This window comes from Sceloporus occidentalis, unplaced genomic scaffold (assembly GCF_023333645.1).
Source record: "Sceloporus occidentalis isolate IW3139 unplaced genomic scaffold, rSceOcc1.0.p SCAF_166, whole genome shotgun sequence".
NCBI lineage: Eukaryota > Metazoa > Chordata > Lepidosauria > Squamata > Phrynosomatidae > Sceloporus > Sceloporus occidentalis.
This window is the reverse complement of record NW_028317146.1, coordinates 1,510,293-1,523,487: the sequence shown is the minus strand read 5'-3', so window position 1 is coordinate 1,523,487 and position 13,195 is coordinate 1,510,293. Positions and strand designations below refer to the sequence as shown.

Here is a 13,195-nt window from a genome sequence, read left to right as displayed (position 1 = left end):
AGGGACTTTTGTACAGCAACATGTGTAAAGACAAAATTATTAGAGACATTTACAGTAGTTTCTAAAGCCTGTATTGTTATATTAGCCATCCCAGCTCCTAAAGTATGGTGGACACTAAGCGGAATCCAAGACGCCGGTAAGCAACTTCCAAACTATCGTATTACGTTAAAATTTTTATTATCAAAACAAGCTGAACAGTCTGTTTGAAGGGCACGGTTTTCCCCCCACGTTGTTTACTATTTATATTTTGCATTGGTTGCTTGAATGAGACCTGAGCATGTAATTTTATTCTCTGTGGTTTATAGTAATAAACAGGCTTGTCTTGAAATAATTTTGATTGTATTCTCATTATTTCTTGACTGTAAATACATTTTGTTTCATTCTTATCCAAATCTCTGTTTGTAACCTGTCAAGCTGTTTTTTTTTATAATACAACAATCTAGTGATAATCAAGCAATCTGGCAGAAAACAGTATGTAGAACACAAACAATGCAAGGAAAGGAATTAAGTCTAAAGTAATCGCTAAACCTGCCAGTGTCATGCGTGGTTATTATGACTATATCAAGTGTAATAAAGGGATTCAACATAGAAATTCAAAAACAATCAAGTTGGTTTCCCTTAAAGTACACTGGCACTATGAAAAACATAAAAAGGGGGAGGGAGGAAGGAAAAAGATGTCGGCAGAATATATATTTCTACACATAGAAAACCAATACACATTGATCGCAACAGATATTGGTCTTTAACCAACCCACAGAATTACGGAGGGAAGAACGGAGGAGTAATTGCTCCACGGCCCAGTGACAAATCCATCACCTGCAATCACCTTCCCTCACTGACCCTGCGCTCGCTTTCTGGCACGCAGTGTCGGTTGTGGGTCTCAATCGGATTGCCGCTCGGTGAGGGAACTACAGGCCACAAGGAACATACAGGAGGGAAGTGGAGGATACGGAGTGTTTGTGTAGATGTATATGTAGAGGGGGAAAGAATAGAAGTTAATAGAGAGAAAATAGGGGAAGAAGGTTAGAATAGTGAGGTGGAAAAAAAGAGTTAAAAAAAAAAACAGGTTTCTAAAGGCAGGAAATCATGAGCAGGTGCTCTTCCTGCATAATGTGGCTTCTCCACTACCTAGTTCACAAGCCTGATGATGTTCCTGAGCCCAGAAAGTCTAGCCAATAGAACCAAGTTGCTTGAAATACTTCCATCCAGTCAGCCAAAGCGAGGATGGTGTCTTCAATTTTTCAGATATACTCAACAGTTCAGTGTGATCAAATATTTAGCGGCTGCCACCAGCTGGACCACCATATACACTTATAGACTCAAGTAGAGCATGTTATGTGATAAAGTAGGTAACATGCAGAGGAGGAACGAGTAAAGCAATCTGCAAGGGTTTAAACAATATAGTCAGCACCTAACCATGTGACCTACAGAAAGAAGGCAGAGACTTCAAGAAATTCCTAACCTAAGGTTTTACAATCATCTGTTCCCTAGCAGGTCTAAAAATTAGGTAAATACAACCTCAGATGAACGACACATGACATATTACACTGTGTCATGATTTATTCAACAAAAGTAAAACCAAAATGTAGAAGCCATGCGTGGAAAACTAGTATACCTTTACTCATTCCATAGGAATTAAGTAGCAGACAGGTGCTGCTAATCAAATGTCCTTGGTTAATTGATAATCAGCAAGTGTGACTATCTCTATAAAAGCCAAAATTGTAGCAGGGAAGACATCAGCAATGATCTTAGAGAAGCAATTGTCTGCCCATCAATCTGGTAAGGGTTATAAGGCTATTTCCAAACAATTTAAAGTCCATCATTTTACAGTAAGAACAATTATTCAATGGAAAACATTCAAGACCGTTGCCAATCTTCCCAGTGGATGTTCTTGTAAATACACCCCAAGGTCAGACTGGGCAAAGCTCAAAGAAATTGCAAAAAACCCAAGAGTTACATCTCAGACTGCAGGCCTCAGTTACCATGTTAAATGTTAAAGTTTGTGACAGTAGAATTAGACAGTTTGTTTGGAAGGGTTGCCAGGAGAAAGCTTTTTCTCTCTAAAAAGGACATCTGAACAAACTTCAAGACTTCTAATGTGGAGGTGTTTTGCCATAATGCACTGTGCCACGTTTGGCGAAAACCAAACACAGCATATCGGCACAAACATCTCATACCAACTGTCAAGTATGGTGGTGGATGGGGTGATGATTTGGGCTTGTTCTTCAATCACAGGACCTGGGAACCTTGCAGTCATTAAGTCGACCATGAACTCCTCTGTATACCAAAGTATTCCCTTACGTCCTAACGGCAGCACAAGAGGGGGTATTACTGCCCCTGTGAACAATTAGGACAGGTGGAAAATTAATGATTTACACAATTAAATAAGCAATTAACCCCCTTAACTCCCCCTGTAAAGGGAACTCCACCCCTAACCACAGTGTGCTTTTTTTCTGTCCTTTGGACATATTGGGACAGGTGGTGGTCTCTGTGTGAGACCTTGTGTTAGCTTGCTAACCTTTATTTTACTTTTTTCAGGTGCCCTCCTGTTGGATTGTGTATCCTATTTTTATCTGCTGCCCTGCTGTGCTGCAGGACGGCCTCATTTCACCCAGCATTATCTGTGTGTTTGTGCTGGATCTATACCTGACTGGTTTGGATGTCTCCTCCCAGCTGCTTATCTTCATGTCTGCTGATCTAGGCTGTGATGTTCTGGAGTTTCTCTATGCCTCCCTGTACTTGTTTTAGCTGCTGAGGGGGAGGAATCCATTTCTTTTCCCTCAGCAGCAGTAGTAATCCCTTAGAAAGTTTGTTCTTTCTTGGATTCCTGATTTTCTTTTGTGGCGTCTGATGTCACTTCCGGGGGGGGGGCTTCCTGTTTTGGCTCTCTGCCAGTGTATATTAACCTGTTAGTGTCCTTTAGGCTGTCTCTTGGTACAGCTATTAAGTTAGCCTTCCTAGAGTCTTCCTGTCTATCTTTGGCTTTGTGTGTTATCCTTCCCTTGCATTTTCAATCTCAGGGTAGGTATAACTAAGAAGATTTTTATGTTTAATAAAACTCTTTATATTATTTTGGTCATCTCTTTTGCAGATGTCATCCCGTACTCCAGAGGATCCTGCTCCTGAGGGGCGCAAGTCCACTGCCAAGCGCAGGCATTTTACCTGCCGCGGGTGTGATACACCTCTAGAGGATGCTTACCCTAATAGTCGCTGCTCAAGTTGCAGATATCCCCCTGAGGCAGAACCCAATATACGTGATATGATGATTTGGGTTAAAGATTTTGTTGGATCCTCTATCAAGAGATTTGAGGATACACTCCAGATAAAGAGACCAAGGGCCCAGTCCCCTCCTAGGGTGGTCCTTATGTCTGTAGACACTTATCTCACTGTAGATGAGCTTGACACTTCTGAAGAAAAAGAACCTGCTTCATCGTTCTGGTTTCCCATTGAGAAAACCCAACGGTTACTAAAGTCCATCCGGTCGGGGGCCCAGGATGTTGGCCCTAAGGAAGCTCCAGAAACCACCCTCTGCAAAGGGCCTTGAAAGTGGATGAGTCTCTCATTAAGTTAATGGAGACTGAATGGAAATTCCCAGAAAAAGGTCCGGTTATCACCAAGCGGTTCAAATCTATGTTTCCGCTTAATGTAGACCAGCAGCCCCCAGGGGGTCCTCCCCCTAAAGTTGATATGGCCATCGCCAAGATGTCCAAGAGGACCGTGGTACCGGCGGATGATGGATCTTCTTTACAGGGTGCCATGGATAGGTGCGCAGAGTGTTCCTTGCGCCGCAATTATGTGGCTGCTTCTGCCTCAGCTTCTGTGGCTATTGCCTCTAGTGAGGTTACTAATTTTCTGCGCACCAGAATGTCTCAAATCCAGTCGGATATTGATGCAGGTGTTCCAAGAGACGATATCTTGAAGCAGTTTAAAACAGCTCAACTGGCTGTGGAATTCCTTTCGGATGCTGCACCTCAACATCTGAAGCTAGCCTCCAAATCTATGGTGCTATCTGCTGCTGCAAGGAGACCCCTATGGTTAAAACCCTGGAAAGCGGACAACGCCTCAAAATTTTCGCTTTGTGGGTTGCCTTACGAACCCGGCAAGCTGTTTGGCAGTGAGCTGGACGGGATCATGGAGGGTCTTTCTGACAAGAAAGGCAAATCCCTCCCCCAGCAGGCTTCTAGAGGGAGGGGCAGACAGTCCAGCGAATCCAGGTCCCAGGGACCTTCTAGATCCCAATGGCGTCAGGGAACTCAGAAGAGAGGAGCAGGTCGCTCCCGCGGGTCCTATGAGAAGAGAAAGGACCTTTGTCGCCAAGAGTCTGGCGCCAGAGAGTCCGGAGGTAACCCCTCCTCCAGTGCCTGACCCTCTGGTGTGAGGTCGTCTATCTTTTTTTCTGGAGGCTTGGGAGAGGTCCATACCAGAACCTTTTGTTTCCCTACATCCTCTGAATTTTGTTCTGACAAGGATTCTCTCGCGCGCGAGGCTAAGAGCCCAAGAGGCTTCTATCCATGCCTATATACAGGAGACTGGCGGATGATCATAGATCTTCGCTATTTGAACAAGTTCATAGCGAAAAAAAAATTCAATATCTTACTCCGGGAGATGTGATGGTCTCTATAGACTTGAAGGACGCTTACCTTCATGTTCCTGTTTGCCAAGCCCACAGGAAGTATCTGCGTGTGACTGTATCCCTTTGTGGCGAAGTGAAACACCTTCAGTTTGCTGCCCTTCCCTTCGGAATCTCCTCTGCTTCTCATACCTTTACCAAGGTTGTAGTTGCCGTGGTAGCAATCTTGAGACTAGAAGGCCTAGAAATTGTCCATATTTAGACGATTGGCTTCTAAAAGCCGCTTCTACAGAAATTCTGTATCCTCATCTTCAGCAGGCTCTGGCTTTTCTCCACCAGTTAGGGTGGATAGTAAACTACCAAAAGTCCGAGTTGGTTCCATCCACTTCCAGGAAGTTTCTGGGTTTCATAATCGACTCGACCCGGATGACTCTCTCTCTGTCTCTCGACAGACACAATCGGGCTGTCAGAGCCGCCAGTTCTCTAGGACCCCTCAGTCGGTGTCCATCAGAAGGCTTATGAAGATGTTAGGGCACATGTCAGCGACTGCGGATGCAGTCCCTTGGGCCCTTTGGCACCTACGCCCTCTCCAATCACAAGTTTTGGGCATTTGGAATCGCAACCCATTAGGGTTGAACAAAATGTGCACCCTGTCTCCTCAAGTCCGTCGCTCCCTCAGTTGGTGGGAGCATCTGAAAGATGGGAGGTCCTTGATTCAGCCAGCCTGGATTCTGTTGACCACGGACTCATCCCTTCTAGGTTGGGGAAGCCCATCTAGAGGACATTCCAGTACAAGGTACTTGGTCCTGTCCAGAGAGCCTTATGTCTTCGAACTTCAGAGAGCTCAGAGCAATCAGATTGGCGCTCCTTCACTTTGCTCCTCAAATGATGGCGGTTTATTACATCAACAAACAGGGTGGCACGAGATCTCAACCTCTTCTCAAGGAAGTGGGAATGATCCTATCATGGGCAGAGCAGAACCTCTCCCACCTCTCTGCAGTCCACGTTCGGGGATCTTTCAATGTGGTTCGGACCATCTGAGTCAGGGTCTCAGTGTTCCAGGCGAATGGTCACTAAACCAGGAAGTATTTCATCAAATTACTTTTCGGTGGGGAATGCCAGAAATCGACTTACTGGCTACGAGGTTCAACGCCAAAGTGAAGATCTTCTGCTCCCTATACAGGGAGGACAATCCTTGGGCGATAGATGCTCTGTCCATCCCTTGGAGGTTTGGGCTGGCTTTCATCTTCCCTCCAATTTCCATGATACCAAGGGTATTGAGGAAGATCAGACAGGACCAGACCTCGATTATTGCGATAATTCCATTCTGGCCAAAGAGGTCATGGTTCACCCAGCTCATGGGGATGAGTCAGGGTCTGTACTGGAAGCTTCCAATATCAGAGAACCCTGTGTTTCTGGGCACAGGTTCTCGCCTAGATCTGAGAATTCTCAATCTGACAGCCTTGAGATTGACAGCTCCCTATTGAAGGATAGTGGACTTTCTTCTGGGGTCTTGAGGACTTTGTCTCATTCGAGAGCGGAGTCTACTAATAGAGCTTACAACCGGATTAGACGCTCTTTTTCATTATGGTGTGTGAAGAACAAAGTGGGTTTCTCAGATCCCCCCATTTCTTCCATATTACAGTTCCTCCAAGATGGACTAGATAAAGGCCTGGCTCCCTCTACTCTCAGAGTGCACACCTCAGCCATATCGGGTTTTTTTAGGGGAACCCCTGTCCCAAGAACCCCTTATCAGGAGGTTCCTTAAAGGAGCCAAAAGGTTAAAACCTAAGATCCTGAGACCAGTCCCTCAATGGGACCTTACTGTCGTGGTCAGGGGGTTATGCTCTCCCCCTTCGAGCCATTGGAAAGCGTGGACATGAAGTACCTTTCCTGGAAGGCTGCCTTCCTAGTGGCGATCACCTCTGCCAAGAGAATTGGTGAGTTGCAAGCTCTGTGTGCCTTTGAGCCTTACACCCTATTCCTGCCTGATAGGGTTCTCCTAAGGTTCCTGCCAGCTTTTTTACTGAAGATTCCTTGGTTTCAGAACATTAATTAGGTCATTTCTCTACCTGTTTTTCACCTGGATCCTTCAACAGAAGAAGAATCTCTTCTACATACTCTTACGTCTCCAGATGTCTGCAGATCTATCTACAAAGATCCGGTGTCTTCAGGAAAGATGAAAATCTCTTTCTACAGTTTTTTGGCAGGAACAAAGGATCTTAAGCTTCTAAAGCATCACTGAGCAGGTGGATAAAGGAAGCCATCAGAGAATCCTTCTCAGCATACTCCCGCCTTTGTCCACGCTCACTCTACCAGAGCGGTAGCTACCTCGACTGCTGAGAGGGGCCTCATCCCTCTTCAACATATTTGTGCTGCAGCCTCCTGGAGTTCTAACTCTACTTTTATAAGCCATTAATGGCTAAATTTAAGACGTTCGGGAGACACTGCCTTTGGGCGGTCTGTTCTGAACGTCGTTCAGCCGGAGAACCCTCCCTCATAGGTAATCTTCTAGCTACTTCCCCTCTTGTGCTGCCAGTTAGGACGTAAGGGAATCATTAATTTCTAACGATAATTTGTTTTCCCTTAGTCCTAACGGCAGCACACTAATATCCCTCCCTCTTATATTTTTTTATTGTTCTTGTTATAGCACACTGTGGTTAGGGGTGGAGTTCCCTTTATAGGGGGAGTAAAGGGGGTTACTTGCTTATTTAATTGTGTAAATCATTAATTTTCCACCTGTCCTAATTTTTCACAGGGGCAGTGATACCCCCTCATGTGCTGCCGTTAGGACTAAGGGAAAACAAATTAACGATTCTAGAGTCAAATGTGAGGACATCTGTCCGACAGCTAAAGCTTGGCCGAAATTGGGTCACGCAACAGGACAGTGATCCCAAGCACAATATAATAGTATTTAAGTGATATTTAAGTGATATAAGGCGCTACTTCAACAAACGTATGTATATATAAATATAGGCTGCTCAACAGAACCACACAGCAGCTTTCTTACTTTGAGTAGAAGAAAAAAAGAGATGGAGCTCTCCACACCAGAAGATATTACAAATTTGGAACAAACAATCCAAATGAATAGACACATTTTCAATACAATGTCTTGTGAACATAAATGTCATGGTGCAATATCCCGGGATTTCTACTTTTAAGAAACATAGTCTTGTGTAGAAGTTTTGGGGATCTGTGAGCACTGTTGAAGTTAGAGTCTCGGAATAACAAATTTTAAAATATTATAGTTTGGAAAAGAATATGCTCACATTTAAATATTTGCCCTATAACTGCAAAAAAGAAATGAAAATCCTGTGCATGTACCCAAACTCAGCTATATTCATATGTTGAGGGTTTTTTTCATTTGCACTAGTGGTGTACAATTTATAACAGGTAAACCTGTAAAACAATGTAGATTTTTCCAAAATATTTATATTTTTCATATTAAATGATGTATTATATAGATGAATATCGTTTAAAAGAAAGCCCTACTAGTGAGACCTTTGTCCTAAGGAGTTAAATGTAAGTCTGGTACCTCTGGAAAGGTCTCAGGCTGTAAAGTGAGATTTCCCGCTTAAGACTTCTGAGGCATTCTGTACCCCATCTTTAAACTGATTGTTCTGCCAGAGGAAAGGAGGTTCTTAAACGTACTGGCAGTCTTGAAGCAGTATCCATTATCTTCCATTTATTGGATATAATAATCGGTATAGGTGGGGTATAATAATTAGTATAGGTGGGGTATAATAATTAGTATAGTTGGGATATAATAATCAGTATAGGTGGTGTATAATAATTAGTATAGGTGGGGTATAATAATTAGTATAGGTGGGGTATAATAATCAGTGTAGGTGGGGAGGGCCCTCCTCTTGCAGTAACAGGTAGGAGGGAATAAAGTGTTGCATTTGGCTGAGACCGTTCTCTCCTATTTGGCGGGAAGACTCTGCCCTGACAGCACGACTTCACACTTCCTCCTTTCAGCCAATAGCAGATCGAGGAGAGTGAGGCGCGTCATGGTGGATTACGGAGGGAAAGGCGTGAGCTGGGGTACTACAGCCATAGTGAGCACGTCCTTGCGGGTGCGTGTCACGCTTGCCAGAGGCCTCTGTTTTATGTATTGCTGTAGGGCTTCAGGGTGACAGAGAACATGCTGTACATATAGCATGGTGAACATTTAAACAAACGCGCGCAATAAGTGTGTTATATGTGCATATCCTCATAATGAACATAATGCTGTCTGCTAAAGTAAGTTAAAGTGACAACAAACATTACAACGGCAAACAGCTGGTTAATGTCAGCTGTGTTGCCATGGTCACGATAAAAGCATTGACAGCATTGACCCAGTAGAAAGGGTTAACCGGTTAGGGGCAGCAGGGCTGATCATTCTGAGTGGTACGATAATGTGCGATATAGGAGACTTCTGCTGTCCCCTCACCTCCATACATCGTGCATTACACAGACTCTTATCTGCTGAGCTTTGCTTAATAAGAACGACAATATAGTAAATATAGGTAAATGTGTATATGTTGCTTAAAGTCGTATTTATAGGAAGAGAAGCGCCTGGGAGGATCAGACTGAACACGGATTGTCAGCGAGCTTAACTTTATTCAAGAATAGGTGGAACCCTTTTTTTATAGAGATATAATTTTGTTCCCCAGATCTCTCTATGGCTTTCTGAAAACCAGTGCTGCACGTTGGTTGGCCTATATATGTGTGTTTCACTATATAGGCACCCATGCGTGCTTCACTATATAGGCACCCAGACGTGCTTCACTACATAGGCACCCATGCGTGTTTCACTATATAGACACCCAGGCGTGTTTCACTATATAGGCACCCATGCAGTTGTCTAGGCCAGGTTGGTGCCATTAATCACCTATCTGTTCATGAAGCAGATATTATGTGTTAAAAGTTATATAAACAGTTTGAGGCTCAATGATGTAAAAAGATAATTTAGATGTTTGTGTTTTAATTAGAAGCATGAAACTTATCAAAAGACTATTTACAATCTTTGCTTCCAATTAATAGAACACTGGGAGAGAATAGGGTACATTTTACGTTTGCATATAAATAGAAAAACTAAACTGAAAAGATTTGTTCATTATTTACATTTATTGTCATTCCTCCAATTTATAAGTATGTTGTATGGCTAGGCCAGGAATGTTGGTATTAACAGCCTCAAAAGGTGAGGCTGGCAAAAGGAAGGCAAGAATCCCCACAACGTAGTTATACGGTAATAGCAGAGACAAACGCTATTTACCCAGAGGAAAGCGAGTGGATACGAGGTATTTTTCCCGTTGGGTCTGATCACCTGGGAATGGAGTCAGGGAGGTAAAGACATTTAGTTTTTTGGGTATAGCAGAGTCTTTATTAAACACTAATCTACAACCACCGTTTGTGGACTGAGCCAGTTTATACGTATTATTGCTGGTATTCCTTTGCCAGGGCCATGAAGTAGCGGCGACCCTCCAAAGCCAGCAGCACAGAGTCCGTTTCTCAGATGGCGTAGAAGATGGATCCGTTATTTTTCCTCTCTCAGGTGCTTTACAGTTTTTAAGACACGTTCAGAACATCATATAGTAAGGTTAAAGTGCTTTGTTTTATAACAAAAACAATGATGATAATGTTATTCTTTATCCACAAGCAAATGGCGTTAGATAATGTGTTAACAAAGGTCATTAAGAGGCACATTATGAATTAAAAAAGGTTTCCAAAATTGGCTTCTAAAGCAGCATTATCCCCAACTCATTTTGCAGTTTTGATTTATTGATTGATTTGCAGAAGCTGGATCAAAAAATCGGATATATTTATTGATTTAGATAGTTGTGTTTTTCATTGCAGAGTGAAAATAGCTCATACATGTATTCCTAATAGCTGACTTTTCTCAGGGCCTGGCAGCTGAATAATGTATATATAATTTTCATATGTATATCATAGAAATATTATATAGTTTATTGAGGTGCAAGATATGTATATATTTATATATATTTCATATAACTTGGCAGTACATGCTCTAAGGTTAGAAAAAAAGAGAATTCTTCCTAAGCATTGGTTTTTGTGGTTTTAGTTAATTAAAAAAAAAACATTTTTCAGAGAACTTAGGGTTATAAGAGTTTAACTAAAGCATGAAAATGATTGCATTTGAATTATTTTATCCTTTTTGAAAAAAGCCCCATTCAGGTTAATGTTTGCCTTATTCTGGAATAACAGACAGAGGTTCTTGGAAAGGTTTAACTTGATGGACTATTTTTCTGTTTTTTAACACAAGTATTTATAACTATTGACATGAATTCCTGACTAAACTCCTCAAGACTTGACATCCCTGCATGCCACCTCGGCATTGTTTAGTTACTATTCTACACTCGTAGATTCAATTCCAAACATTGCCACTAGGGGAGAATGTATAGCAAGTGCCCCCAATGCCAGTGCACAGACCACAACCAGGGGACGGTCAGACCCTGCCAGGAATGTAAATCATTAACGAAAGTAATATGATTTAAAAATGTATCACTTTGCATGCTGTAAAAACTCCTGGAGTTCATACAAAATGGTGTGCAATAATAATAATATGTACTTGGGAACAAGAATGTTCCTTTAAAATATTTTATCCTAAAAATACAAGCTTATGCTTATCCAAACAAAAAAAACAAACTATTGTGTTTATGTTTTGTTTTATTAAGGTATAGCTTTCTTACTAACAACTGCCCAGGAGCTCATCGAAACTTCCAGAGCCGTCGTCTTTGAAAGGATTCAAAGCTTCATATCTGTTCATCGGAACGGCTTCCTAGTGATAGAGGCCGCTCTGCATGAATCAGACGAATGGGATTTAATGTTCGGTATTCAGCAGAGGTAAGAAGTGAAATTATAAAGTATTCCACCCGCTACAGAACGTCTGTACATGTGCTATTTTTACACAACAACGTAGTCAGTGCTCTCGCATCTCTAGGTACATCTTGATTTTCCGATAATGATGAGAACAGGGTCAATAACATGAATATAACCTTTAAAAGTATCCTGCGGGACAATTAAATAGTTATAGGGCGATAGGAATAAATCTAAAAAAGATCCAAATTATATTCGTTTATTTAAGATGATTGTGAGCCTCTCACCAGCAGTCACCAAGTTTCCTGATGAATAACCAGATAAAGTTTTAACGTAAACATAGTTGTCTTGCTGGCTCAGCATCACTGGAATAGCTGGAGAGTTGCCTTTTGGCTGTACTTACATAAAGTGTTACTACGATACGATAACATTCTTTTCTGTAAACCTGGTCAATTTCTATTTACAGATTTCTTGGAAGTAACTTACGAATCCTTCCTGCTCACAATAACGGAGATATTGTTAAAAATATGTTAACAATAGCCAAGGTAAGCAAGATCATTTTTAAAATTGAAAATGTGGATATCATTGCCAGTATCAGCTTAAGTTGCAGAACAAACCGAGCTCTGCATGAAAAGTAGCCAGCGGGCCAAAGCGCCAGGAGCTACATTTCATGTTAACATCGCTGAAAATTGATGTGACGGATCGTACTGGTGTGAGCGTCTCACGTCTCATATTCACAATGCTGTGATTTCCAGCGAGATAGAGGATTTTCAGGGAGGAGATTCAATTCGAATACTAATTGATGTATTAAAATTGTACAGATTGGCACTCATACAATTACGTTAACTCTCAAAGGATACTTACCCCAAATAATATTGTTTACCCTGGACAATACCCAAGAAAGTCAAACTACCCCAGTATAGGTAGCCTGAGTGAGACTACAAATTTAAGTTAATACTGTTTAAGTTACTGGAATTTATGTGTCTGTGTCAGCGTGATTAGTCTGTAACAGAAATGATTTATTTGCCAATCAATAGACCCTTTTATTCAAATATCTGGGCCATTTAGCGTGACTAAAAATTACTATATCGCTTTTCAATATTTTTCAGGCAACTTCCAAACCACATACTGAAATTATACAGGACAGAATTTTAAAGGCAAAAACGCAGATTGTTGAAAGTAGTCCAGTTTGGGAAGTCCTTGACCAGATTTGATAGAATTGTTTGGTACGAGTTATATAACTTAACGTTTCTGTAAGTTGTCTAAAGGGAAAATTGTAGTGTAGAATTTAGCGTTTTGTCACATCAGTATACACTTTGGCATCGCAATAAAACCTTTAGGCCATTTACTGTCATCGTAATTAAAAGTCAAGTGCAGACTGGCACCGATTTAAATGACCTGGTTTCAGTAAATATCCATATACTATTACACTCAGACCAAAGGCAAAAATGTTTGTATTTTTTTAGTTGGATTTGTTTTTGCATTATTAAGTTCTAAACCTGAATTGGGTAAAAAATGTATTTTATAAATTTCTCTTGAATTGTACACTATACAATTTTTTCAACATGTTTGGGGATGCAACATCTTTTCTTCTGGGTAATACAAATGTATCTTGTAGGTCTTAGGAAAGTCAAGAGTGTGTATTTGTTTTTTTAACCAATTGTCACCAATATTATCTTTTAATTTAAGCGTAACTCGGTGGCTTTCTTACTTATACTAGTAAGTAATGGCTGCTTTATCCAGTTTCAGGTTGGCATCAGGCTCCTTCCTTCTAAACTGGAGGAAGCCAGACTAAGAAAAATCCAG

The 13,195-nt window shown here is 41.6% G+C and overlaps 1 protein-coding gene across 1 annotated transcript; it reads left to right on the top strand.

Moving 5' to 3' along the window:
- The first annotated feature begins 104 nt into the window (after nt 1-104).
- On the top strand, nt 105-12,603 carry LOC149279442 (protein SPO16 homolog). Its single transcript, XM_089501213.1, has 9 exons — nt 105-136; nt 2,539-2,548; nt 3,092-3,496; nt 3,596-3,606; nt 8,610-8,646; nt 10,013-10,106; nt 11,248-11,416; nt 11,856-11,934; nt 12,499-12,603. Exons 1-9 carry the CDS (start codon nt 105-107, stop codon nt 12,601-12,603), a joined length of 942 nt encoding a protein of 313 aa, XP_089357339.1.
- Nucleotides 12,604-13,195: the final 592 nt, after the last annotated feature.

Bases quoted from the DNA above. Each gene is read 5' to 3' on its own strand.
- LOC149279442 (XM_089501213.1), top strand. From the start codon at position 105: ATGGTGGACACTAAGCGGAATCCAAGACGCCG. The intron at 8,647-10,012 runs GTGCGTGTCACG...TTCCTTTGCCAG, and splicing joins TAGTGAGCACGTCCTTGCGG to GGCCATGAAGTAGCGGCGAC. The intron at 11,417-11,855 runs GTAAGAAGTGAA...TTCTATTTACAG, and splicing joins ATGTTCGGTATTCAGCAGAG to ATTTCTTGGAAGTAACTTAC.